The 25,587-nt window shown below is 37.9% G+C and overlaps 1 protein-coding gene and 1 pseudogene across 4 annotated transcripts in view; one reads left to right on the top strand and one right to left on the bottom strand.

Moving 5' to 3' along the window:
• The first annotated feature begins 293 nt into the window (after nucleotides 1-293).
• Nucleotides 294-25,587, top strand: part of GTF2A1L (general transcription factor IIA subunit 1 like) — a 121,041-nt gene continuing 95,747 nt past the window's right edge. The window contains exons 1-4 of one of the 4 annotated variants that reach the window (XM_063788770.1): nucleotides 294-399; nucleotides 3,356-3,457; nucleotides 3,688-3,811; nucleotides 24,945-25,000. In XM_063788770.1, the coding sequence (XP_063644840.1) occupies nucleotides 379-399; nucleotides 3,356-3,457; nucleotides 3,688-3,811; nucleotides 24,945-25,000 (303 nt within the window). In that variant the 5' untranslated portion in view covers nucleotides 294-378. The remainder of the gene's footprint in view (nucleotides 400-3,355; nucleotides 3,458-3,687; nucleotides 3,812-24,944; nucleotides 25,001-25,587) is intronic. The other 3 variants (NM_001204826.2, XM_009442321.4, XM_009442320.3) reach the window with 3 other exon arrangements.
• On the bottom strand, nucleotides 15,400-15,796 carry LOC107973461 (translationally-controlled tumor protein-like; annotated as a pseudogene).

Here is a 25,587-nt window from a genome sequence, read left to right as displayed (position 1 = left end):
AGTCTCCCCTCTTTTCTTTCCCCATCTTCTTCAAAACTGAAGTTAGACTGAGATCTACCCCTGCATTGCCCCTCCTCGATTTTCACCTTTCACGGATTGAGGAAACAACCTGTGAAAGGCCCAAAGCCGGCTAGACCCAACCTAACCATCCGTTTTAGCGGGTCTCTTTTTCCACACAGGCCGACCGCCTCTCCGCCTTGACCCCCACCTCCACTCAAGCCCGCTGCATCTATTAACGTTCTCTTCTGCCCAGCCACGCCCCCGGCGTTCTCCGTGGTTGCGCACCTGACGTACATCGTTCAAAACGTGCCCAGTGTTTCCCTCCGAGGGCACTGCGTGCCGCGCAGGCGCAAAGGGCCAGGTGCTGGAGGTGCTGTCATGGCCTGCCTCAACCCGGTGGTAAGGAAGACCTCAGGCTCTGTGTAGAGGGAGCGCCCTGGGACTCCGGGTTCACGGCAGCCCAACCCTGCACACCCTTTTGTTTCCCCCTGACACTTTACAGATTGTCATAAACCCTCTCTCTTCCTTAGGGGCTGGGGCTTTTCTTCACCTCTGTGTTGGAGGAAGCTGATGAGGGCCAGTAGTTCAGCAGGAAGTCGGGCCAGCCCCGCCAAAAGAACAAGTGCCCTTTTTCTCTTTTCACCCAAACTGAGGCTATCTAGTTGGGGTGTTTAGAGGTGGAACTGATCCTCAACCCTGCTGGTTTCCTAGATACTAGAAAACCTCCAAGTTCTGTTGTGTTAATTTTACCGTGGACATCATTAATTCCAAGCTTTATTATTTACTGCTTGAAATAACAATGTGATATCTCATGTTACCTCCCCACATGTTTTTAGTGTCTTTCACTACCCGCCCATTTCGTTGTCCTTTAACAACTTAATGCTTAAGTGTACAACCTACATTACCCTCCTACCTCTAACGGACACTTAATTTGCACAGTGAGAATTTCTAGTCTCGGTGGCACTTAGGAGACCATCAATCTTAAAAACCTGAATCAAAGAACAAAAATCAAGGATTCATCTTTATTACCAATTCATCTCAACAGACTTCACATTTCGTGAAAGGCAATGTGCTTGTCCAGATCTGTGTAATTTTATGGGTTCCGGGTATTATATATGCAGTATAAAAGCTCCATTTTTAGAGACATGCTACTTTAATTATATCTGTTTTATGATAGTGCGTTTTAAGATACATAAAATACCTATACTCTGCCTGAATATAAGCTTACTATGTATGCCAATTTATCTGATTGTGAATTCTATGAAGAAGTGTCTGTGTTTTAAATAGAGGAGTTAAGATGGACTAGACATAGTTTTAATAACAGGGATGCAATACAAAGTCTGTGGTCATAGAAGAGAAAATATGTTCAATACCTATTTTGATTTTTGAAAAACTGTGTTCTAATGGGTACTTTTTGACTACTGCTGTGTTAAGATTTTTTAGACCTAAGAGTTTTTTCCTTCTGTGTTAAGCGTGATCACACTAGCTGGGACTACCACTGAAGCATCAATTTAGTATGCCTTTATCAGGATAAACTGTTTTAGAAGAAGCACCTAATTTAGGGGCATTTAGTCTTAATGCATGTGCTTGTGAATAACATTATTTAAATGTTACTGGTTGGCCTATTCATATAGGTTTACCCTGGGCCTTTAGAAGGATTAAAGCATAGCTTTAAATACTAAATACTCTTAGGGGCTGGGCACGGTGGCTTACACCTGTAATCCCAGCACTTTGGAAGGTCGAGGTGGGCAGATCACTTGAGCTTAGGAGTTTGAGACCAGCCTGGCCAGCATGGTGAAACCCCATCTCTACTAAAAATACAAAAAATTAGCCAGGTGAGGTCGTGCACGCCTGTAGTGCCAGCTACTCTGGATGCTGAGACAGGAGAATCACTTGAACTTAGGAGGCAGATGTTGCAGTGGGCCCAGATTGTGCTACTGCACTCCAGCCTGGGTGACAGAGCAAGACTCCATCTCAAAAAAAAAAAAAATAAAAATAAAAATAAAAAAAAATAAAAAAAAGCACAGCTACTCTTGCCATGAACAGGAGTATTTAGGAGTATTTATTTAGTACTCTTAATGAGTACTGAATAGGGTAGGATGAAAAGGCAATCCTAGAGTGCCACAATTTTCATTTTGGTGTGATTAAGCAATTTGAAATAAGAGCAACTCAACTAAATTCCTGCTTTGCTGTTTCTTGCCTGTGGAACTTCCACTAAGTCAGTATTGTCAGCACATAGCATTGCCATTTTGGCCTGGGGGCATAGTTTATATAGATATGAAGGGCTGAGTTTTTTCACATACCCTCTTTTTTGTTGCTATAACTAGTGTTTAATCTGGGTAGAAATCTGCTTAATTTCATTGTCATGGCATGTTTGACTAGGAGGTATTTTAGAATGTTATTTGGTCTCTTCAGTAGGCACACTGTGGATGGGTAAGGTTGTTCGTGCCCTTCTTAGGTTCTGGTAGGAAATCCGTTTTGGAACAGGTGTATTTGATAATGGTCCAGAATATATATTTTTTGGACTTTGTGTATTTTGAAAGTGAGATGAGCTTTAATTGCTCTATTTTAAGTGCTTACCCCAGTTTTCTGGCTTGGAGTTTATTTATATTTGTGGAAATAATATAGTGAACCCTAAAAAAGTCTCCTTTGGCCACTTTGATAAAAAGGTAAATTGAAAACGGAAGGTCTATTTCTGGTTGACTTACATTAATTTCCCTTTTAAAAGGAGTTGGGGAGGTTAAATACTGACACAAAAGGCAAGTAACATGACAATAACCATGCATCTTTGAGATTATTAGCTCATATGTTATTGTAGTTCTGTAATTCAGTCTTGTAGATAGGCTGAGACTATGGGTCTGAAGCTAACACAGTTTATGGAAAGCTAAGACTATATTGGGAATAGGAATGTACATAGTAAAAGTTTTAATGGTGACTTTACAAGACTAGAAGGTATGCACTGCATATCTTTTAAGGCCAAATATGTTCCAACTTGAGAAGTCAAATCTTTAACCGGCCGGGTGTGGTGGCTCATGCCTGTAATCCCAGCACTTTGGGAGGCTGAGGCGGGTGGATCATGAGGCCAGGAGTTCGAGACCAGCCTGACCAACATGGTGAAACCCTGTCTCTCTAAAAATACAAAAATTAGCGGGGCATGGTGGCATGCACCTGTAATCGCACCTACTCAGGAGGCTGAGGCAGGAGAATTGCTTGAACCCGGGAGGTGGAAATTGCAGTGAACTGAGATCGTGCCACCGCACTCCAGCCTGGGCGACAGAGCATGACTCCATCTCAAGAATAAATAAATAAATAAATAAATAAATAAAATGAAACTTTAACAATTGCTTTTATGTAGCCTAAACTCTACAGATCTGTAATTGAAGATGTAATTGAAGGAGTTCGGAATCTATTTGCTGAAGAAGGTATAGAGGAACAAGTTTTAAAAGACTTGAAGCAGGTTTGTAGCCGATACAACTTTTTCTTCCTGTCTTTTGTTGTTTTTTTCAGCATACAAAACTGATATAGTTCTGATCTCTCAAATTATAGTTTAGTACTTACCCATTCATTGTGCCATCAGGATGACGTTAGTTTTTAAGAAACTGAAAAAAAGAGAAGTATCATTATATGTGTATATATTTTTTTAAAGTAAACTTTTTTTTTTTTTTTTTTTTTTTTTTCCCTCTGCAGCTCTGGGAAACCAAGGTTTTGCAGTCTAAAGCAACAGAAGACTTCTTCAGAAATAGCATCCAATCACCTCTGTTTACTCTTCAGTTGCCGCACAGCTTGCACCAAACATTGCAATCGTCAACAGGTTGGATACCATTAGTAAATGAGTACTGTTAGTATCTTCAGAACAAATTCTCATTTGGGAATGTTTTTCAGTTAGACAGGGTAATGTTCTTAGGGTGAGAAGGCTTGGACACCTAAATCATTTCTATTAAATGAACACAGTATAAATCATTGCCCCATGTAATTATTGATTAAAAACTCAGGTTATTCGAACTAGTTTTTATTTTAAATATTAAATTTTAGAAAGATGATAAAGCCTTTCTTTAGAGGAAAGTCACATAGTTTGTCAGCTGTTGGGAGCACCCATTGGTAATTTCAGATAATTTGACTGGGTCTAGTCAAGGATTAGAAGTGGCAGAGGGAAAGGTGAGTGCTTGCAAGTTTGTGTGTTCTCTTTCTCTTATTTTTTGTGTATATTATAAATCTGATATATTGGGAGCAAAATGGAGAGTTCAGAATATGGGATTATTCAGGCTACCTCACTGTTTTGGATATATAAAATGATGGCTAGAAATTGATCATGTGCATTTATCTTTATTCTTGGACTTAGCAAATCTAGACTTCTGCTTTTAAGGGAAATGTTTGTCCACATTATGCGTATCAATTTAAACTGGAAGGGACCAGCTAATAAAAGATAAAACTTAAGAGTTTTCTATCCTTGTATGCTTGATTCCTTTCTTTTTCCTCTGATTCTTATAATCTTTATGTTACTCATGTGTGTATATATAAATGTATACTCGCATACAAACAAGTTTTATTGGGTTTAGCTGAAATTCAGCAGAGTAGTCTGCAAGAAGTGAGGGTAGATTTTGGATTGGATTATCAGTAATAAGTAGATAGTTCTTTGCATGCTTGGGAAAATTCACATGAAAATTACATGGGCCAAGGTGAAGAGAACATTGTAAGGATGCTTGTACTTCTTCTATTACAAAGTGGGAGAATTTACATGTGGCAGCAATTCTAACATATAAAAATGAATAAATTAACAATGAATGTTGAATTACCAAATACAAGTTTTATCGAATACTGTGTTAATAAAGTATAATTTTGCTCTGTAAGAATTAGTCTTGGCAGTTTTAATTGTTGACACATTGAAACATTTTTCATCAGTTGGGTTTTTGGCTATGCTTTAATTTTAAACTACTATTTCATTGGGACATCTCCTTCTCTGTTTAAATAACATTCCTTTGGACTTTTGTTTTCTTAATCACTGTTTTATTTATTACAGAATGCTAAAGATGTTTTTTTAACTTATGGTTGGCATGAGGGTGTGGTGGGTATGGAAGAGGAAAATACTTGACTGTCTTTTATCAAAAGAGGCCGAGGTGGGTGGATCACCTGAGGTCAGGAGTTCTAGACCAGCCTGGCCAACATGGCGAAACCCTGTCTCTACTTAAAAAAAAAAAAACAAAAACACAAAAATTAGCCAGGCGTGGTGGCTCATGCCTGTAATCCTAGCTACTTGGGAGGCTGAGGCAGGATAATCACTTGAACCTGGGAGGCAGAGGTTGTAGTGAGCTGAGATCGCGCCACTGCATTCCAGCCTGGGCGACACAGTGAGACTCCATCTTAAAAAAAAAAAAAAAAAAAAGCATGGTGAACACTTCTAAGATTCTGTCATTCAAAACTGCAATACTAGATTTTGCCGCAAGATGGTAATATTACCAGTGATTTAAATAACAAAATAGCCTTGTAACTAGTGTATCAAGTTTGTTTTTACTCAGCTCCTTATTCTGTATCTTAGCAGTTAGAATAATAGAAATAATTACATTTTAAATAGTTTTTCTCCTTATTCTCTTCTACATCATTTATAATGAAGAGGTTTCAGAGGAAGTACATGTATCCCTTAAAAGTGCTTTATAGGCTTGTTCCTGTCTCTCTTCATCTTTAGGTACCAAACAGTAAGATTCTTGAAATAAATAGTCTCATAAAATTGAAGTACTTCTTAATTATATCTTCTCATGGTATGCTTTTAAAAGCCTGATTAAAATAACTTAAACTTCTAGAATTTTTTCATCTCTTTTGATAGCAAGTTCAAATTAAATCTACAATTCAATAAGTCATTTGCCTTTGCCTGCACCATCTTAAAACTTGTTTGCTCAGTCAAAATCACAATGAGATACCGTCTCACACTAGTCAGAATGGCTATTATTAAAAAACTGAAAAACAGATGTTGGTGAAGCTGCAGAAAAAAGGGACCACTTATGCACTGTTGGTGGGAATGTAAATTTGTTCAGCCACTGGAAAGCAGTTTGCAGATTTCTCAACTTAGAGCTACAATTCAACTCATCAGTTCTATTACTAGGCATTTACCCGAAAGAAAATAAGTCGTTCTAACAAAAAGACACCCACACTTGTATGTTTATTGCAGTACTACTCACATTAGCAAAGACATGGAATCAACTCAACCCATACATGGTGGATTGGATAAAGAAAATGTGGTGCATATATACCATGGAATACTATGCAACCTTAAAAAAGAGAGAAAGAAATGTCCTTTGCAGCAACATGGGTGTTGCTGGGGCCATTATCCTAAGTGAATTAACACAGGAACAGAAAACCATATATTGCATGTTCTCACTTATAAATGGGAGTTAAACATTGGGTACATACAGACAGAAAGGTGGGAACACTGGGTACTCCAAAAGGAGAGAAGGAGAGAAGGGGGCAAGGGTTGAAAAACTACCCGTCAGGTACTATGTTCACTATTTGGGTGACAGGATCAATAGAAGCTTAAACCTCAGCATCATGTGATATACCCACGTAACAAACCTGTACACATACCCCCTGAATCTAAACCCAGAAACTTGTTTGCTCTATCATATGTTCTTCGTTTTTTATTTGTGTAGTAATTTCCTGTATCTTCAGTTCTCTACTTTGTTTGGTCTCAGGACCCCTTTAAGCTCATAAAAATTAAGGACCCCAAATAGCTTTTAAAATGTGGGTTGTAAGTATCTGTTTACTATGTTGGAAATTAAAACAAAAATTTAAAAAATATTGGTTTATTTAAAAATTTAATTACATGTTAACATAATAGCATATATTTATGAGTAATAATTCTTCAAGAACAAAAATATTTAGTAAGAAGAGTGTCATCAATTAATGTCGGCTTAATGAGGTCTGCAGAAATGAGCTGGATTCTTATCTATTTCTATTTATTTACATTTTATTGTATGTAAGGTGTTCACCATGGTGCTTTGATATAGATAGATAGATAGATAGATAGATAGATAGATAGATAGATAGTGAAGAGGTTGGTATAGTCTAGCAAATTAACATATCTGTCATCTCACATAGGTGCTCATTTTAGGTACTTTTAGTATGCCTAAAGTCTTCTCTTTTAGCAAAAATCCCAAGTGCAGCCCAACATTATTAAGTATAGCCCTCATGTTATCTATTAGATATTTAGACTTATTGATCCTATGTATCTGTGACTTTGTATCCTTTCACCTACATCTTCTTATTTTCTCCCTTCCTGCCCCTGGTAACTGCTATTTTATTCTCTATGTCTGTATTTGTGTGTTTTTTTTTTTAACATATAAATGAGATCATGCAATACTTTTCTTTTTGTGTCTGGCTTATTTCACTTAGTATAATGTCCTTCAGTTTCATCTATGTTGTGGCAAATGGCAGACTCTCCCTCTTTTAAAAAGCTGAATCATATTCCTATGTGTGTGTGTGTGTATATACAGACATACCACAATTTCTTTATCCATTTGTCCATTTGCAGACACTTCGGTTGTTTACAAATCTTGGCTATCGTGAGTAATATTGCAATGAACTTGGGAGTGTAGATATTTTTATGAGGTAGTAGTTTAATTTCCTTTGGGTATATATCCATAAGAAGGATTGCTGAATCACGTGGTAATTCTATTTTTAATTTATTTAGGAATCTCTGCACAGTTTTATACAATGGCTGACCATTCTGCATTCCCAACAGAGTACAGGGGTTTCCTTTCCTCTGTACTCTCACCAACACTTGTCGTCTCTTTTCTTTTTGGTAATAGCCATCCTAAAAGGTGTGAGTTGATATCTTAATGCAGTTTTGACTTATATTCCTCTGATGAATAGTGATGTTGAGCACCTTTTTGTATACCTGTTAGCTGTTTTTATGTTGTCTTTGGAAAAAGATCTATTCAAGTCCTTTGCCAATTTTTGAAAAGGTTATTTGTTTTTCTGTTATTGAGTTGTGTAAATCTTTTAATATATTTTGGGTATTAAGCCCTTTATCAGATATATGGTTTGCAAATATTTTCTCCCTATCTGTTGGCTGCTGTTTTATTTTGTTATTTGTTTTCTTTGCTGTGCAGGAGCTTTTTAATTTGATGTCTGTATTTATTTTATTTTATTTTATTTTTTTGAGAGAGGGTCTTGCTCTGTCATCCATGCTGGAGTACAGTGGAGCAATCGTAGGTCACTGTAGCCTTGACTTTCCAGGGTCAATTGATCCTCTCACCTCGACTTCATGACTAACCGGGACTACAGGCATACTCTATCATGCCTGGCTAATTTTCAAATTTTTTGTAGAGACCAGGTTTTGCTGTGTCGTCCAGGCTGGTCTTGAACTCTTGGAATGAAGCAATCCTCCTGCCTTGGCCTCCCAAAGTGCTGGGATTACAGATGTGAGCGACTGTGCCTGGCTTATTTATTTTTGCTTTTGTAGCCCGAGCTTTTGGTGTGATATCCAAAAAATCATTGCCAAGGCCATTGTCAAACAGGTTTTCCTCTGTGTTTTTGTCTTGGAGTTTTATGGTTTAAGGTCTTATGGTTAGGTCTTTTGTCTATTTTGAATTGATTTTTATGTATGGTGTGAAAATAAGAGTCCATTTCATTCTTTTGTGTGTGGAAATTCACTTCTCCCACCAACAACCATTTATTGAAGAAACTATCCTTTCCCCATTGTGTCCTCTTAGCACCCTTGTTGAAAATCAGTTGACCATATGTGTTTGGGTTTATTTCTGGGCTCTCTATACTGTTCTGCTGGTCTTTGTGTCTGTTTTTGTCAGTGCCATACTGTTTTGATTAGTACAGGTTTGTAATATAGTTTTAAACAAGAAAATGTGATACCTCCACCTCTGCTTTTTTTTTTTTTTCCCCCTCTGAATTGCTTTGGTATTTAATGTGTTCTGTTGTTCCATATGAATTTTAGAATTTTTTTTGTATTTCTATAAAGAAAGTCATTGGAATTTTGATAAGAGATTTTGTTGAATCCATATTTTGCTTTGGGTAGTATGGACATTTTAATGATATCAGTTATTCCAGTCCATGAACATGGGTATTTTCCCATTTATTTGTGTCCTTCAGTTTCTTATATCAATGTTTTATAGTTTTCAGTGTACATATCTTTTTTTTTGAGACAGGGTCTGGCTCTGTCATCCAGGCTGGAGTGCAGTGGCACAACCTTGGCTCACTGCAGCCTCCACCCCCTGGGCGCAAGCCATTCTCCCACCTCAGACTCCCAAGTAGCTGGGACTACAGGCATGTGCCACAACATCTGACTAATTTTTGTATTTTTTGTAGGGGCAGGGTTTCTCCATACTGCCCAGGCTGGTCTCAAACTCCTGAGTTCAAGCAATCCACCCACCTTGGCCTCCTAGAGTGTGCATATCTTTCACCTTCTTGGTTAAATATATTCTTAAGAATTTTATTTTTTAAGATGCTATTGTAAATGAGATTGTTTTTATGATTTTTTGGATAGGTAGTTATTTGTGTACACAAATGCCACTGATTTTTTTTGTTGATTTTGTATCCTGAAACTTTACTGAGTTCATCCTCTTTAAATATTTGGTAGAATTCAGCCATGAAGCCATCTGGTTCTGGGCTTTTCTATGTTGGGAGGTTTTTAATTACTACCTCGATCTCTATATTTCTTATATCTGTTCCTAAATTCAATCTGTTGTGATATGTTGTTTTTGTGAAAGTATAGGAAGAAAATCTAGCCTTCCACAGATACATAGTTGGAAAAAAGGGAAGCATTTTAATAGTATTTTCAGATAATTGATAACTACACTAAAACTCAACAAATGGTAGTTTCTGAGAGGTTAGCTGCATGATGGAATCTGGAACCACAAGGAACTTTTTGGAATATTTCATTAGGGTTTATTGGTATACCTTGCACTTTGAATGGCTTTTTAACACGTGTAATGTTACAGCATACATTGGTTGTTTGGAAAAATTGGTTTCCTGTCATACAGTTGAAACGTTGTTCATTATACAAGTTTAAAAAAATCATATTCATTGATATAACTAGGCCTCTCATCCATTGTGGTTGATATGAATTTTCCAAAATTAAATTTTTGCTTGAAAACTTGAGTTTTATCATTGGCAAATACATGCTGTTAGTTTTTCTTAAAGTGATGGGCATGCTTAGTTTATGTTTAAAAAAATGTCTGCCAGATACCCAGTTTGAATAACTATAGTTGCTGTCAGATATTCTTTCAAGTAAAAATGGTGTTTCTTGAAAAAAGAGGCCATGTTTTTTTTTCTCTTCAACTTTTATTCTAGATTCAGGGGTACACAGGCAGGTTTGTTACATGAGTATATTGCATGATTCTGAGGTTTGGGGTACAAATGCATAGTACCCCCAGGTACTGAGCATAGTATCCAGTAGTTAGTTTTTCAACCCTTGCCTTCCTCTCACCCTCATCCCTCTAGTAGTACCCATTTTCTCTTGTTGGCATCTTTATGTCCATGGGTACTCAATGTTTAGCTTCTATTTGAAAGTAAGAATATGTGGTATTTGTTTTTCTGTTCCTGCATTAATTCACTTAGGATACCAGCCTCCAGCAGCATTCGTGTTGCTGCAAAGGACATGATTTCTTTGTTTTTTATGAGTGCATAGTGTTCCATGGTGTATATATACCACATTTTCTTTATCCAATCCACTATGGATGGGCACCTGGATTGGTTGCATGTCATTGCTGTTGTGAATAGTACTGTGATGAACATGGGAGTGCATGTGTCATTTTGGTAGAAAGATTTCTTTCTTTTGGATATATAGCCAGTAATGGGATTGCTGGGTCAAATGGTAGTTCTATTTTAAGTTCTTAGAGAAATCTCCAAACTGTTGTCCACAGTGGCTGAACTAATTTACATTCCCACCAACAGTGTACAAGTGTTCTTTTTTCTCTGCAGCCTTGCCAGCATTGGTTGCTTTTTGACTTTTTAGTAATAGCCATTGTGACTGGCGTGAGGTGGTATATTCTTGTGTTTTGATTTGTATTTCTCTGGTGATTAGTGATGTGGAGCATTTTTTCATATATTGGCCACTTCTATATCTTTTGAGAAGCGTCTGTACATGTCTTTTGCCCACTTTTTAATGGGGTTATTTGATTTTTTGTGAATTGTTTTAAGTTCCTTATAGATTCTGGATATTACAACTTTGTCAGATGAATAGTTCGTGAATATTTTCTGCCATCCTGTAGGTTGTCTGTTCACTCTGTTGGTAGCTTCTTTTGCTGTGCAGAAGCTCTATAGTTTAATTAGGTCTCACTTGTCAATTTTGTTTTTCTTGCAATTGCTTTTGAGAATTTAGTTATAAATTATTTTCCAAGGCCGATTTCTAGAATGGTGTTTCTTAGGTTTTCTTCTAGGATTCTTATAGTTTGAGGTCTTACATTTAGAACTTTAACCCATCTTTGTAACTGAATGCAAGTTCAGTCACTCACTACTTGCAGAGTCCAGTTAACAAGAGGGAGGTGTGGTAGAAAGAAAGTGACTTTGCAGCCAGGTGCGGTGGCTCATGCCTGTAATCCCAGCACTTTGGGAGGCCGAGGTGGGCGGATCATGAGGTCAGGAGTTTGAGACCAGCCTGACCAACATGGTGAAACCTGTCTTTACTAAAAATACAAAAATTAGCCAGGCTTGGTGGTGCGTGCCTGTAATCCCAGCTGCTCAGGAGGCTGAGGCAGGAGAATTGCTTGAACCTAGGAGGCAGAGGTTGCAGTGAGCCAAGATCATGTCACCGCACTCTAGCCTGGGCAACAGAGCGAGACTCCGTCTCAAAAAAAAAAAAAAGTGACTTTATTTCCAAAGCTGGCAAGGAGGAAGTGGCTTGATTCCTGTCCAAAGCAATCATTTTGAATTTTGATGAGGGAAGGCAAGGGTTTAAAAAGGTAAAACTTGATATGGAAGGCATGCAAGAATTGTACTGAGTACAACGTCTGTGTGTCTTGTTCTGTTGGCTTTCTTGGGTTCCAGTCCACCTGGAGCATGGGCTGGAGTCATCTCAACAATGGCAAGGTTGTGGACTAGCTGCCTTGCATTTATCACTGCAGTTTTGCAGCTGGGTCCCCAGGCTTGGTCTGTTTGTCTCAAGATTAGCCCCTAGAACTTCTAACTAGGCACATAATTAGATACTAGCATACAGTTAGATAGATGTGAAGGGAGTATATGCGGTGAGAAAGGGAAGGACATGAAGTCTATTTTCAGGCTAAGGGAAAAGGCTTCTGAAGTTTGCTTCAAGGTTAGGTCTTGAATCCAAAGGGAAAGGAAAAAAAAAGTTTTAAAATGTATTTTGAATTTAAGCTGCCCAGTTATATCTTGAGTTAATTTTTGTATGTGGCAAAAGGTAGGAGTCTAGTTCATTCTTCTGCATATGGCTACCAGTTACCCCATCACCATTTATTGAATAGGGAGTCCTTTCCCCGTTGCTTATTTTTGTCTACTTTGTCAAAGATCAGATGGCTGTAGGTGTGTGGCTTTATTTCTGAGTTCTCTATTCTGTTTCATTGTTCTATGTTTATGTTTTTGTACTGTTGCTATGCTGTTTGGTTACTATAGACTTATAGTATGGGTTGAAGTTCCGTAATATGTTGCCTCCAGTTGTGTTCTTTTTTGCTTATGATTGTTTTGGCTATTCAGGCTCCTTGTTGGTTCCATATGAATTTTAGAACAGTTTTTTTCTAGTTCTGTGAAAAATGACATTGGTGGTTTGATAGGAATAGCATTGAATCTGTAGATTGCTTTAGGATGTATGGCCATTTTAATGTTATTGATTCTTGTATTCCATGAGCTTGGAGTGTTTCTCCATTTGTTTGTGTCATCTGTGATTTCTTTCAGCAGTGTTTTGTAGTTCTCCTTGTAGAGATCTTTCCCTTCCTTGAGTACATGTGTTCCTAGGTATTTTATTTTTGTGTGTGGCTATTGCAAATGGGATTGTGTTCTTGACTTGGCTTTCAGCTTGAACGTTGTTGGTGTAAAGAAATGCTACTAATTTTATACATTGGTTTTGTATCCTGAAACTTAACTGAAGACATGTATTAGTTCTAAGAGTCTTTTGGTGAAGTCCTTAGGATTTTCTAGGTATAAGACCATATTGTCAGTGAAGAGAGATAGTTTGACTTCTTTTCCTATTTGGATGCCTTTTACTTTTTCTCTTGAGTGATTGTTCTATACCTCCAGTATTATATTGAATAGGAGTGGTGAGATTGGGCATCCTTGTCTTTTCTGGTTCTCAGGGAGAATTCTTCCAATTTTTGCCCGTTTAGCATGGTGTTGGCTGTGAGTTTGTCATAGATGGCTCTTATTATTTTGAGGTATGTTCCCTCAATGCCTAGTTTCTTGAGGGTTTTTCTTTTATCATGAAGTCATGTTGGATTTTACCAAAAGCTTTTTCCATGTATATTGAGATGATCATAGGTTTTTGCTTTTAATTCTGTTTATTGTATTTGTCAATAAATCATATTTATTGATTTGCATATGTTGAACCAACTTTACATCCCAGGAATGAAGCTTATTTAGTTGTGGTGAGTTAACTTTTGATGTGCTGCTGGGTTCAGTTTGCTAGTATTTTGTTAAGGATTTTTGCTCTGTGTTCATCAGGGATGTTGGCCTATACTTTTCTTTTTTTATCATGTCTTTTTCAGGTTTTGGTATAAAGGCTGGCTTCATAGAATGAGTTAGAGAGGAGTCTCTTCTCCTCAACATTTTGGAATAGTTTTCAGCATATTTGGAATAGTATCAGCACTACTTTGAACATCTGGTAGAATTCAGCTGTGAGTCTATCTGGTCTGGGGCTTTTTTTGGGTGGTAGGTTTTTTATTACTAATTCAATTTTGGAACTCGATATTGGTCTGTTCAGAGTTTTAATTTCTTCCTGATTCAATCTTGGGAGATTTTATGTTTCTAGGAATTTATCTATTTCCTCTAGATTTTCTAGTTTGTGTATGTAGAGGTATTCTAATAGTGTCTGAGGATCTTTTGTATTTCTGTGATTGGTTGTAATGTCATCTTTGTCATTTCTGACTGTGCTTATTGGAATCTTCCCTTTTTTTCTTTGTTAATCTAGTTAGTGTTCTATCAATATTGTTTATCCTTTCAGAGAACCGGTGTTTCGTTTCATTGATTCTTTTTTTCCCCCTTAATGATCAGTGTCAGAAAATCATTGATTCTTTGTATGGATTTTTGGGTCTCAATTTTGTTGTGTTTCACTCCGATTGTAGTTATTTCTTTTCATCTGGCTCTAGGGTTAGTTCTTGTTTTTCTAGTTCCTCTAGGTTTGATGTTAGATTGTTAATTTGAGATCTTTCCAACTTTTTGTGGTAGGCATTTAGTACTATACAGTTTCCTCTTAACACTGCTTTTGCTTCATCTCAGAGATTTTTGGTATGTTGTGTCTGTGTTTTCATTTATTTCAAATAATTTTTTGATTTCTGCCTTAACTTTGTTGTTTACCCAAAAGTCATTCAGGAGCAAGTTTTAAAATTTCCATGTAATTGTGTGATTTGGAAAAATCTTGGTATAGATTTGTTTTTGTTTTTGTTGTTGTTGTTTTTTGCTTCCAACTGTATTAGTCTTTTTATTCTCTTGGCAATGTCTTCCAGAGTTAACTACTTCTGTTGTAGGTGATAAAAATGTATAAGGCTCTACTTCAGATGTTGGTACTGCTGTGAGCGTGGTCTCTTCCTTTACTCAACTGAGAATTAAAACTTGATTCTTTTTTATATTCCAGTCCCAGAAGTAATTCCCTCTATAGAAGTTATCTAATGATAGTCTTATTCATCCTAGTAGTGGCTTACAACCAGGCTCTAACCTCTCCAGGAATACTATAGGATGGATTTAGCATAAACATATATTAAACTAAAAAGGATTCTTTCAAATGAGTTTAAGTGCATTTTATTTTTAGACAACCTACTTGACAAGTTTTTTGTTTTTTTTTTTTTTGAAGGAGTCTTACTCTGTCACTAGGCTGGAGTGCAGTGGCGTGATATCGGTTCACTGCAACCTCTGACTCCCTGGTTCAAGCGATTCTCCTGCCTCAGCCTCCTGAGTAGCTGGGATTACAGGCATGCACCACCATGCCCAGCTAATTTTTGTATTTTTAGTAGAGATGGTGTTTCACCATATTGGCCAGGTTAGTCTCCAACTCCCAACCTTGTGATCCACCAGCCTTGGCCTCCCAAAGTGCTGGGATTACAGGTGTGAGCCACCACGCCGGCCGACATGTTTTTCTTAAAAACAATGCTTCCACTCCAAAGATATAATGGTCGAAATAAATGAAGAGCTCAAGTTGACATCAGTCCAATTTATCTTAAGTCATTGTGTCATGTGGGTGATAGGCAGCAAGCAGTTGTGATGACAGGTGATAGAGCCAAAGTAATTGCCAATTGGTTAACATTTTTCCATTTCTAAACCATCTTTAAAGAAAATCATATACAGGGTCACACCATCCTCATGGTAGAGCAACTATGCCATCTGGATTCATGTTTTTACTGGTAAAAAACTGGTAGTTGTTGAAATTAGTAAGATGTGCTTGGTTTGTTCTACAGCTTCTGTCATAAAAGGTTTTACTGTTTAGGTCTCTGTTCTTCAAGTTGGCCTTTGATTGATTTTATGTAATCTTTGATGTACTTGTTGTAGGCTTCTTTTGTGAAGTTTGTTTCCTGCAAGTGATGGTTCATGACAGTATCAACATAAGTGATTAATGTGCTTTCGGTACCCTCACCCTCAGGGCCTTCTGCGGAGGCATTTCTGTCAGTGTTACCCTCTGTCCTACTGACCATCTTCCTCCCCACCACCCCCGTCCCACTTCCAGGCACAGCCAGTCTGCAGTCTTCCAGATATTGTAAATGTTGGAGAACAGGTCATCATGGCTGATAAGGTCCGGGTAGATAAATCTTGATGGCAACTGAACGGAGATGCGGTGGTGCTGGCTTAGCAGGATTCCAGAGATTAGAGTGAACATGATGCAGCTGGAGCAGTGCTTGGTGGGTGGGAGGAGTGAGTGGAAAAGGAGATTTCTGTTTTTATTCCTCTGTGGTCTATGAGTATGGTTGGTATGATAATTTTTTTGAACTTGTTGAGATTTGCTTTATGGCTGAGCATACGGTCAATTGTGGAGTATGTTCCATGTGCAGATGAGAAGAGTATTGTTCTATGGCCAATGGGTGGAGTATTCTGTAGATGTCCATGAGGTCCAATTGGTCAAGTTTAAATTCATAATTTCTTTGTTAGTTTTCTGCCTCGATGATCTAATGTTTTCAGTAGGGTTTCAATAGGGGGAAGTCCCCCACCATTATCGTGTGGCTGTATAAGAGTTTTGTAGGTCTAGAAGTACTTGTTTGTAATTCTGGGTGCTCCAATTTTGGGTGAGTGTATATTTAGGATAGTTAAGACTTCTTGTGGAATTGAATGCTTATTATATAATGGCCTTCTTTGTCTTTTTTTATTGTTGGTTTAAAGTCTGTTTTGTCTTATATAATAATAGTGACCTCTGCTCTTTTTTTGTTTTCTATTTGCTTGGTGGATCACTCTTCAGCCCTTTATTTTGAGCCTATGGGTGTTTTATGTGCATCTTGTTTTTTATCTAACTTGCCCCTTTGTGCCTTTTTAGTGGAGTGTTTAGACCATTTACATTCAAGGTTAATATTGATATGTGAGGTTTTGTTTTTATTGAGAAGGAGTCTTGCTCTGTCACTCAGGCTGGAGTGCAGTGGCACAATCTCAGCTCACTGTAACCTTCGTCTCCGGGTTCAAGAGGTTCTCCTGCCTCAGCTTCCTGAGTAGCTGGGATGGCAGGCGAGCATCACCACACCTGGCTAATTTTTGTATTTTTAGTAGAGACGGGATTTCACCATGTTACCAGGCTGATCTCAAACTCCTTACCTCAAGTGATCTGCCTGCCTCGGCCTCCCAAAGTGTTGGGATTACAGGCATGAGCCACTGTGTCTCTGGCTGATATGTGAGGTTTTGATCCTATCATGAAATTGTTAGCTGGTTGCTTTGTAGTTTCTGTTGTGTGGTTACTTTATAGGGTCTGTGGGCTTAAGTGTGTTTTCATGGTAGCTGGCATCAGTCTTTTGTTTCTGTGATTAGAACTCCCTTAAGGAGCTCTTGTAATGGTGGTCTAGTGGTAACTAACTCCTTTAATGCTTGCATGTCTGAAAAAACCTTTATTTCTCCTGTGCTTATGAAACTTAACTTGGCAGGGTATGAAATTCTTGGTTGGAATTTCTTTTCATTAAGAATACTGAAAATAGGCCCCTAGTCTCTCCTGGCTTGTAAGGTTTCTGCTGAGATGTCTGCTTTTAGCCTAAAGGGTTTCCTTTTGTACATGATCTGACCTTTTTCTCTAGCTGCCTCTAAGATTTTTTCTTTAGCATTGACCTTTGACAGTCTGGGAGGGCAGGGGCCATGAAGAGTGGGGCCAGATTGGGCACATCCATCTACAGGTCCCCCAGTGGCAGGTACAAGAACTGAAGCTGAGGGAGAATCCAGTGGGCAGCCACCAGGTGCCCAGAGGTATATCTAGGCATGGAACTGGGAAACCTCCTTGGCCCCAAGTTCTCTGCACAGTGATGAGGGGCAGCCTAAAATTCTAATCCAGGGTAGTGAGTGCTCCAGATATCTGGAGATCTGCCTGGGCATGGAGTGGAGAGGGCCTTCCTGCATCAAGATCTCTGCATTGGAGGGGTGGGATGACTCAGGCTACTGGACCAGGCAAGCAGGTGCTATGAATACCTGGAGATCTGCGTAGGTGTGTAGCAGAGAGGGCCCCCTTGCACCAGGATCTCTGCACAGGAAGGGTGGAGCGGATCAGGCTGTTAATCAAGGTGAGTGGGTGCTCCAAAGGTCTAGACATCTGCCTGGGCATGGAGTGGAGATGACCCTTCTGCAGCATGATCTCTGTCCATGAAAGATGAGTGGCTCAGGCTGCTGGTTCACGCAAGCAGGTGCCCTGAATGCCTGGATTTCTGCTTGGGGGGTGGAGGAGAGGGGACCCCACTTCACCTCGATCCCAGGGGAACAGCAGGGGCACCAAGGGATGGCACATGCAGATCAGTTTCAGATTGCCAAGCTGGCCCTGGCTGCAAGTCTCATTGCCCAGGAGAGACTGCAACTGTAGCAGCACTCCTCCCACTCCAGGCTTGCAATAGGGAAGAGTATAATTCCAATACCTACTTCTGAGGTGCTATCCACCTCAGAAGTGGTGGAGGCTGTGGAGGCTACTACCCTGCTCCAGAGCAGATGCTTCAGTCTGTGGCCCAAGAGTAAAATGCTTGTATGGCCATGCAGCTGGGTTACCTAGAATGGCTGACTTTGTATGCAACCAGATTAAAAATGGCATCCTGTGCTTGGTCCTATGTCTGGGAAAGTGTCTGCAGCTTCTCCTAGTGTTTTTCCCTCACAGCGTCTCCAACCCTTTCCCCAGGTTAGCTTCAGGGATTGGGAGAAAAAAAAAGTTCTCCCTCAGCCTGAGTTGCTCTGATCTCCTGTGGAAAGGTGAGTCACTGAGGGAGGCTGTCTTTCTCTCATATACTGGGGCTTCACTTACTTTCATCAGCCAAATGCCATCACAGTGGCTGTTTGGCAGGATTCTCGTCTCTGGGATTTGGAGTATCCTGCATGATTCCATTAGATTCTCATTTTCCTTCTTGAATTAAAGCTCAAACCATTGATCTTTATTTACTATTTTGTTATTTCCAAATGGTGGAGGCCTGCTAACAGGCTTTAATCTGCCACCTTAGGAAAAAAAGGCTATATTAACTCCCAGCTTAAACAATGACACAAGTGCTTTTCCTTGTACTTTTGCATGCTGCAGAAATGCTTTATCCTTCTATTTCATCTCATAAAATATTAAAAGGAAGTATACTTGCTAGTTGAAATTTAGTATAATAATTCTTAGATTATGCAAAGGACTTTCTTACCTTAAGTGAAATATCTTTGTGGTTGTTCCTGCTGTTTTTGTCTGTTGTGTTTTTTTAACTGTGAGTAGCAATTGAGAATAAAGTGACCACTTGCAAGGTTTGGTGCTACTAACTTAATTCATGCTAAGATGTCTACAGTTTTACTTGTTATTGCTTTTGCATCATCAGTTCAAATGTCAACAAAACCAAATAAAAATACTAAATGAGAAAAAGGCATACTTTGTCTTGGTATCATGAAAATAGTTTTGACCTTATAAACACCCCGAAAATGGTCTTAGGTAGCCTCAGTGGTTTGTATATTACACTCCGAGAACTGTTGTTCTGCATGTAGGGTGACTATATGTAATTTATAATCTAGTTTTGAGAGAGAGACAAATGGGATTCTATTAATAATTACCTCAGAATAACAGGTGTAAACTGGGACTGTCCTGGGCAAACTGGGATGTGTAGTCACCCTATGATTACCTTATTTCTAGGGGACTTCAAGTCAGCTTCTGTATTTGGTCTTCATGTCACATGATCTTTTTTAAATGATACTATCAGTCATGATGGAAGGAAGGGAAGGGAGGAACAGGGACACTGAGAGGTTTGTGGTGGCTTTCATATTTGAGCATTAAAACTCCTCAAGTATAGGTGTAAACTGTATGTCCGATTGTTCTTGAACTTAGATGTGTTGAAAATTTCAGCAATGTGGTTGGTTCTTTAGGTGATTTGAGAGTTAGAATATTGTTTGGTCATCAGGAGACATCTTTTATGCTAATGCGTATTCACAAAGAAGAAATTCACCTGTTTCTATATTTCCTGAATCATGTAATTTTATTATTAAAATTTGGATTGGTTCAAAGAAGATCCAAGAATCATAAAACTATAACTGCCGCAATGTATCAAAGAATTTTTGATGGTGAATAAGAAACAATACACTTATGAATGTGGATATTGTTATGCCATGTTAGTGTATTATAACATTCTTAAAATTATGTTTGTGGAATTGAATTCTTGCTATGTTAAAATTTATTGTTAAATTTACTATTTCTAATGAGAACAAAGATACAATAACCAGAATCTCTGGGACACAGCTAAGGCAGTGTTAAGAGGGAAATTCATAGCTCTAAATGCCCACATCAAAAAGTCAGAGAGATCTCAAATTAAGAACGTAACATCACAATTGAAAGAATCAGAGAAGCAAGAACACTTCAGCCCCAAAGCTAGCAGAAGACAAGAAATGAACAAAATTAGAGCTGAACTGAAGGAAATCAGGGCACAAAAAACCATTCAAAAGATTAATGAATCCAGGAGTTGGTTTTTGAAAAAATTAATAAGATAGATAGGCTGCTGGCTAGACTACTAAAGAGAGAAGATCCAAATAAACACAATTAGAAATGAAGGGAATGTTACCACTGACCCCACAGAAATAAAAATAACCATCAGAAACCATCAGTCTAGCTGCTGGCTAGACTAATAAAGAGAGAAGATCCAAATAAACACAACTAGAAATGAAGGGAGTATTACCACTGACCCCACAGAAATAAAAATAACCATCAGAAACTATTGTGAACAACACCTCTATGCACACAAACTAGAAAGCCTAGATGAGATGAATAAATTCCTGAACACATACACCCTCCCAAGACTTAACCAGGAAGAAATTGATTCCCTGAACAGACCAATAAGGAACTCCAAAATTGAATCAGTAATAAATAGCCTACCAACCAAAAAAAGCCCAGGACCTGATGGATAAACAGCTGAGTTCTACCTGATGTACAAAGAAGAGCTGCTACTATTCTTACTGAAACGATTTCAAAAAATTGAGGAGGAAGGACTCCTTCCCAGCTAATTCTGTGAGGCCAGCATCATCCCGATACCAAAGCCTGGGAGAGACACAACAAAGAAACCTTCAGGCCAATATTCCTGTTGAACATCACTGCAAAAATCCTTAACAAAATACTTGTAAACCGAATTTAGCAGCACATCAAAAAGCTAATCCACCATGATCAAGTGGGCTTTATCACTGCAATGCAAAGTTGGCTCAGCATACTCAAATCAATAAATGTGATTCATCACATAAACAAAACTAGACAGAAACCAAATGCTTATCTCAATAGATGCAGAAAAGGCTTTAGATAAAATTCAACAGCCTTTCATGTTAAAAACTCTCAAGAAACTAGGTATTGAAGTAATATACCTCAAAATAATACAAGCCATCTATGACAAACCTACAGCCAACATTATACTGAATGGGGAAAAGCTGAATGCATTCCCCTTGAAAACAGCACAAGACAAGCATGCCCTCTCTCACCACTCCTATTCAACATAGTTTTGGAAGTCCTAGCTATAGCAGTCAGGCAAGACAAAGAAATAAAGGACATCCAAATAGAAGAGAAGAAGTCAAACTGTTCCTATTTGCAGATGATATGATTCTATATGCAGAAAACTCTATAGTCTCGGCCGAAAAGCTCCTTCAGGTGATAAACAACTTCAGCAAAGTTTTGGATACAAAAATCAATGTATAAAAATCACTAACATTCCTATACACCAACAATAGCCAAGCAGAGAGGTAAACCAGGATAACAAAAAGAATAAAACACCTAGCAATACAGCTAACCAGGGAAGTGAAAGATCTTTACAATGAGAATTACAAAACACTGCTCAAAGAAATCAGAAGACACAAACAAATGGGAAAACATCCCACGCTCATGGGTAGGAAGAATCAATATTATTAAAATGGCCATACTACCCAAAGCAATGTACAGATTCAATGCTATTCCTGTCAAATTACCAATGAAATTCTTCACAGAGCTGGAAAACACTATTTTAAAATTCATATGGAGCTAACAAAGAACCTGAATAGCCAAGGCAATCCTAAACAAAAAGGACAAAGCTGGAGGCATCACATTACCTGACTTAAAACTATACTACAGGGCCACAGTAACCAAAACAGCATGGTACTGGTACAAACAGACCATAGGCCAATGGAACAGAATAGACAGCCAGGAAATAAGGCTGCACACCTATAGCCATCTGACCTTTGACAAAGTCAACAAAAGTAAGCAATGGTGAAAGCATTCCCAATTCAATAAATGGTGCTGGGATAACTGGCTAGCCATATGCAGAAGACTGAAGCTGGACCCCTTTCTTACACCACATACAAAAATCAACTCAAGATGGATTAAAGACTTAAATATAAAACCCCAAACAGTAAAAACCCTAGAAAACAACCTAGGCAATACCATCTTGGACATAGGAACAGGCAAAGATTTCATGACAAAGACACCAAAAGCAATCACAAGAAAAGCAAAAATTTACAAGTGAGATCTAATTAAACTTAAGAGTTTCTGCACAGTGAAAGAAACTATCAACAGAGGAAGCAGCCTACAGAATGGAAGAAAATATTTGCAAACTATGTATCTGATAAAGGTCTAATATCCAGCATCTATAAGGAACTTAAACAAATTTACAAGAGAAGAACAAACAGTCCCATTAAAATGTGGATAAAGGACATGAACAGACACTTTTCAAAAGAAGACATACATGCAGCCAACAAGCATATGAAAAAAAGCTCAATATTACTGATCATTAGAGAAATGCAAATCAAAAACACAAGGAGATACCATCTCACACCAGTCTGAATGGCTGTCGCTAAAAAGTAAAAAACGAACAGATACTGGTGAGGTTGCAGAGAAAAGGAAATACTGATATACTGTTGGTGGGAGTGCAAATTAGTTCAGCCATTGTGTAAAACAGTATGGCAATTCCTCAAAGAGCTAAAAGCAGAACTGCTATTTGACCCAGCAATCTCATTACTGGATATTCTCAGAGGAATATAAAGCATTCTACCATAAAGACGCATGCGAATGTTCATTACAGCACTTTTCACAATAGCAAAGACAGGGAATCAACCTAAATGCTCATCAGTGACAGACTGGATAAAGGAAATGTGGTACGTATACACCATGGATACTATGCAGCCATAAAAAAGAATGAGATCATGTCTTTTGTGGGAACATGGATGGAGCTGGAGGCTATTATCTTCAACAAACTAACGCAGGAAAGACAGCCAAATACTGCATGTTCTAAGTGGGAGCTAGATGATGAGAACTCATGAACACAAGGAAACAACAGACACTGGGTCTACTTAAGGGTGGAGGGTGGGCGGGGGCAGAGGAGTAGAAAAGATAACTACTAGGTACTGGGCTTAATTCCTGGATAATGAAATAATCTGTACAACAAAATAATCTGTAAAATCTGTGACACAAGTTTACCTGTGGAACAAACCTTCACATGTACCCCTGAACTTAAAATAAAAGTTAAAAAATTTAGTATTTCTAGAACATGTACATGAAGACCAAAGTTATGACACTTTTAGTTTGAGTAAAAATACATACTCATTTAAAACTTACTTTGTTATTAAAACCATCTTGAATATTAAAATTTGTTTGATGCACATTTAAAGGTATAACTTGTGAGCATATAAAAATAAGTTATTATTTTTATATGTTCAAGTATATAACTTGTTAGTTTAGTATCAAAATTAAGTAGGAGCTGCATGAAACTTCATTATAAAACTGTTCAATGCTTTTACTCCAATGTCTATAAAGAAACTTTAAAAACTCTCTTATTGTACTGTTTGATTTATTTAAATATAGAGAATTATCTTACAGGATTTATTGCAAGGTACCTAAAAGAGGATGATTGTTGCTATTTTTTCTCAAGGAATTCATTTAATTGCTTTAGACAATGTGTTAACAGATTTTTATTTCCTCTCCGGCTATTACTTAAGCTGCAGCAGCTTAAGCTTTGCTCACTTCAGCTAATGAAGACTAATACCATTGTGTTCCTGCCAGTTCAATTCTTTCTAATTTAGCTTTTCTAAAATAATGCCTGTTAATAAGCAAGGTCGTAGATGAACAGAGGATAAAAATAATTCTGTGCTTCATTAACCATCAATCTGTAGCCTTTCTTCTGTTGTCTTAACGTGGAAGGAATGGTTAGTTTAAAAAAATGTTTGCTTTTATGAGTTGTTTGTTTTATGTGACGGGGCCATTCTAATGTCAGGAACAGATCTTTGGGGCAATTTTCCTTAATGCAGTATGTGAAAAATAGGCCATAATAAATATTACATTAACATATAAACATGCTAAAGTTTGTGTTTTTATTAAAGATGAGGGAAAATGACATTCTAACAGCTATATTTAGTCACGTTCAGGTAAAATGAACCTTGAGTATCTAAGGTATATGCTTACATTGATCAACTAAGATCCCTCTACTGTAGTTATTATTTTTTCTTTATGCTTATTTTTAAATGATAGATTACATTTACAACTAGCTGGTCAATCTTTGAGATGTATTATAAATGAAAGGCTGGTTAGCACAGAAAACTGGTAGATAATAAAGGAAAGATATATGGGACTGTAGGTCTAATGTAGGTCGAGTTGTCATTCTGGGGATTTGTTTTCTTACATATTTTTAGCAATTGTACCTGTTTTATTGCAGAGACTTGAGGAGACATGTTCTTATTCATTGGTTCCTAAAACTGTTCAGGTGTGCTTGCTTACTTGACCAAAGTACTGTAAATAACTTTTCATAAAATAATGAATTGGAATTTATGTTGAACCTATACAATTTAGAATGGGTTTATGTTGGGTTAACATATTTATGCTCAATATTATAGTCTCACGGAAATGTGCCACTTTAATAAATATTTAATAAATATTACTTGACTTAATAAGGACAATCTAGGTGTTTTGTTATGGATTTCCAAAGTACAGTATAGTTGATTACAATGAGATATTTTCTTTCAGCACTTAAAGGAGTTTATTTGTAAAGTCTTTATGTGAAGTTGTTGCAAAAAATATAATTACTTTTTACCTCACTTGGAATCAGGAAGTTTAGAATTCACCATGGTTTAACCTGTTAGTGATAGAAAATATTTTTTAAAAATAAGCTATATTTAGTGATTTTATTAAATTGGTAAATTCTAATGAATGTATATTTATTTTGTTTTCTATGCAGCATCATTAGTTATTCCTGCTGGTAGAACTCTTCCAAGTTTTACCACAGCAGAACTGGTATGTAGCTTACTTAAAATATATTTTAAAAGACATGTCCCACTGTTAGCGAGTGGTGGCAAAATGCTGAACATAGATGTAATTTCTTACCCTCCAGTTGAAAGTGAAAAGATGTGGCCGGGTGCGGTGGCTCACGCCTGTAATTCCAGCACTTTGGGAGGCTGAGGCAGGTGGATTGCCTGAGATCAGGAGTTTGAGACCAGCCTGGCCAACATGGCAAAACCCTGTCTCTACTAAAAGTACAAAAATTAGCTGGGCGTAGTGGTGGGCGCCTAGTAATCCCAGCTACTCAGGAGGCTGAGGCAGGAGAATCTCTTGAACCTGGGAGGCGGAGGTTGCAGTGAGCCGAGATCATGCCATTGCACTCCAGCCTGGGTGACAAGAACAAAATTCTGTCTCAAAGAAAAAAAAAAAGATGTGGTAAAGAGTGGGGTGACAGAATAGCATCTGTAGCATAGATGTAATAAAACTCGGAAGTTCCAGAATTGACATTTTCTTGCCAAGTTTTCCTGTCTTTCAGAGCAGTTGTTAGCATCTTCCAAGACTGTACCTACAAGGTTAGGAAATGTCTGAAGTTACGTTGTATG

Source organism: Pan troglodytes, chromosome 12 (genome assembly GCF_028858775.2).
Source record: "Pan troglodytes isolate AG18354 chromosome 12, NHGRI_mPanTro3-v2.0_pri, whole genome shotgun sequence".
NCBI lineage: Eukaryota > Metazoa > Chordata > Mammalia > Primates > Hominidae > Pan > Pan troglodytes.
The sequence above is the reverse complement of the archived record's forward strand: the minus strand, read 5'-3'. Positions and strand labels throughout refer to the sequence as shown.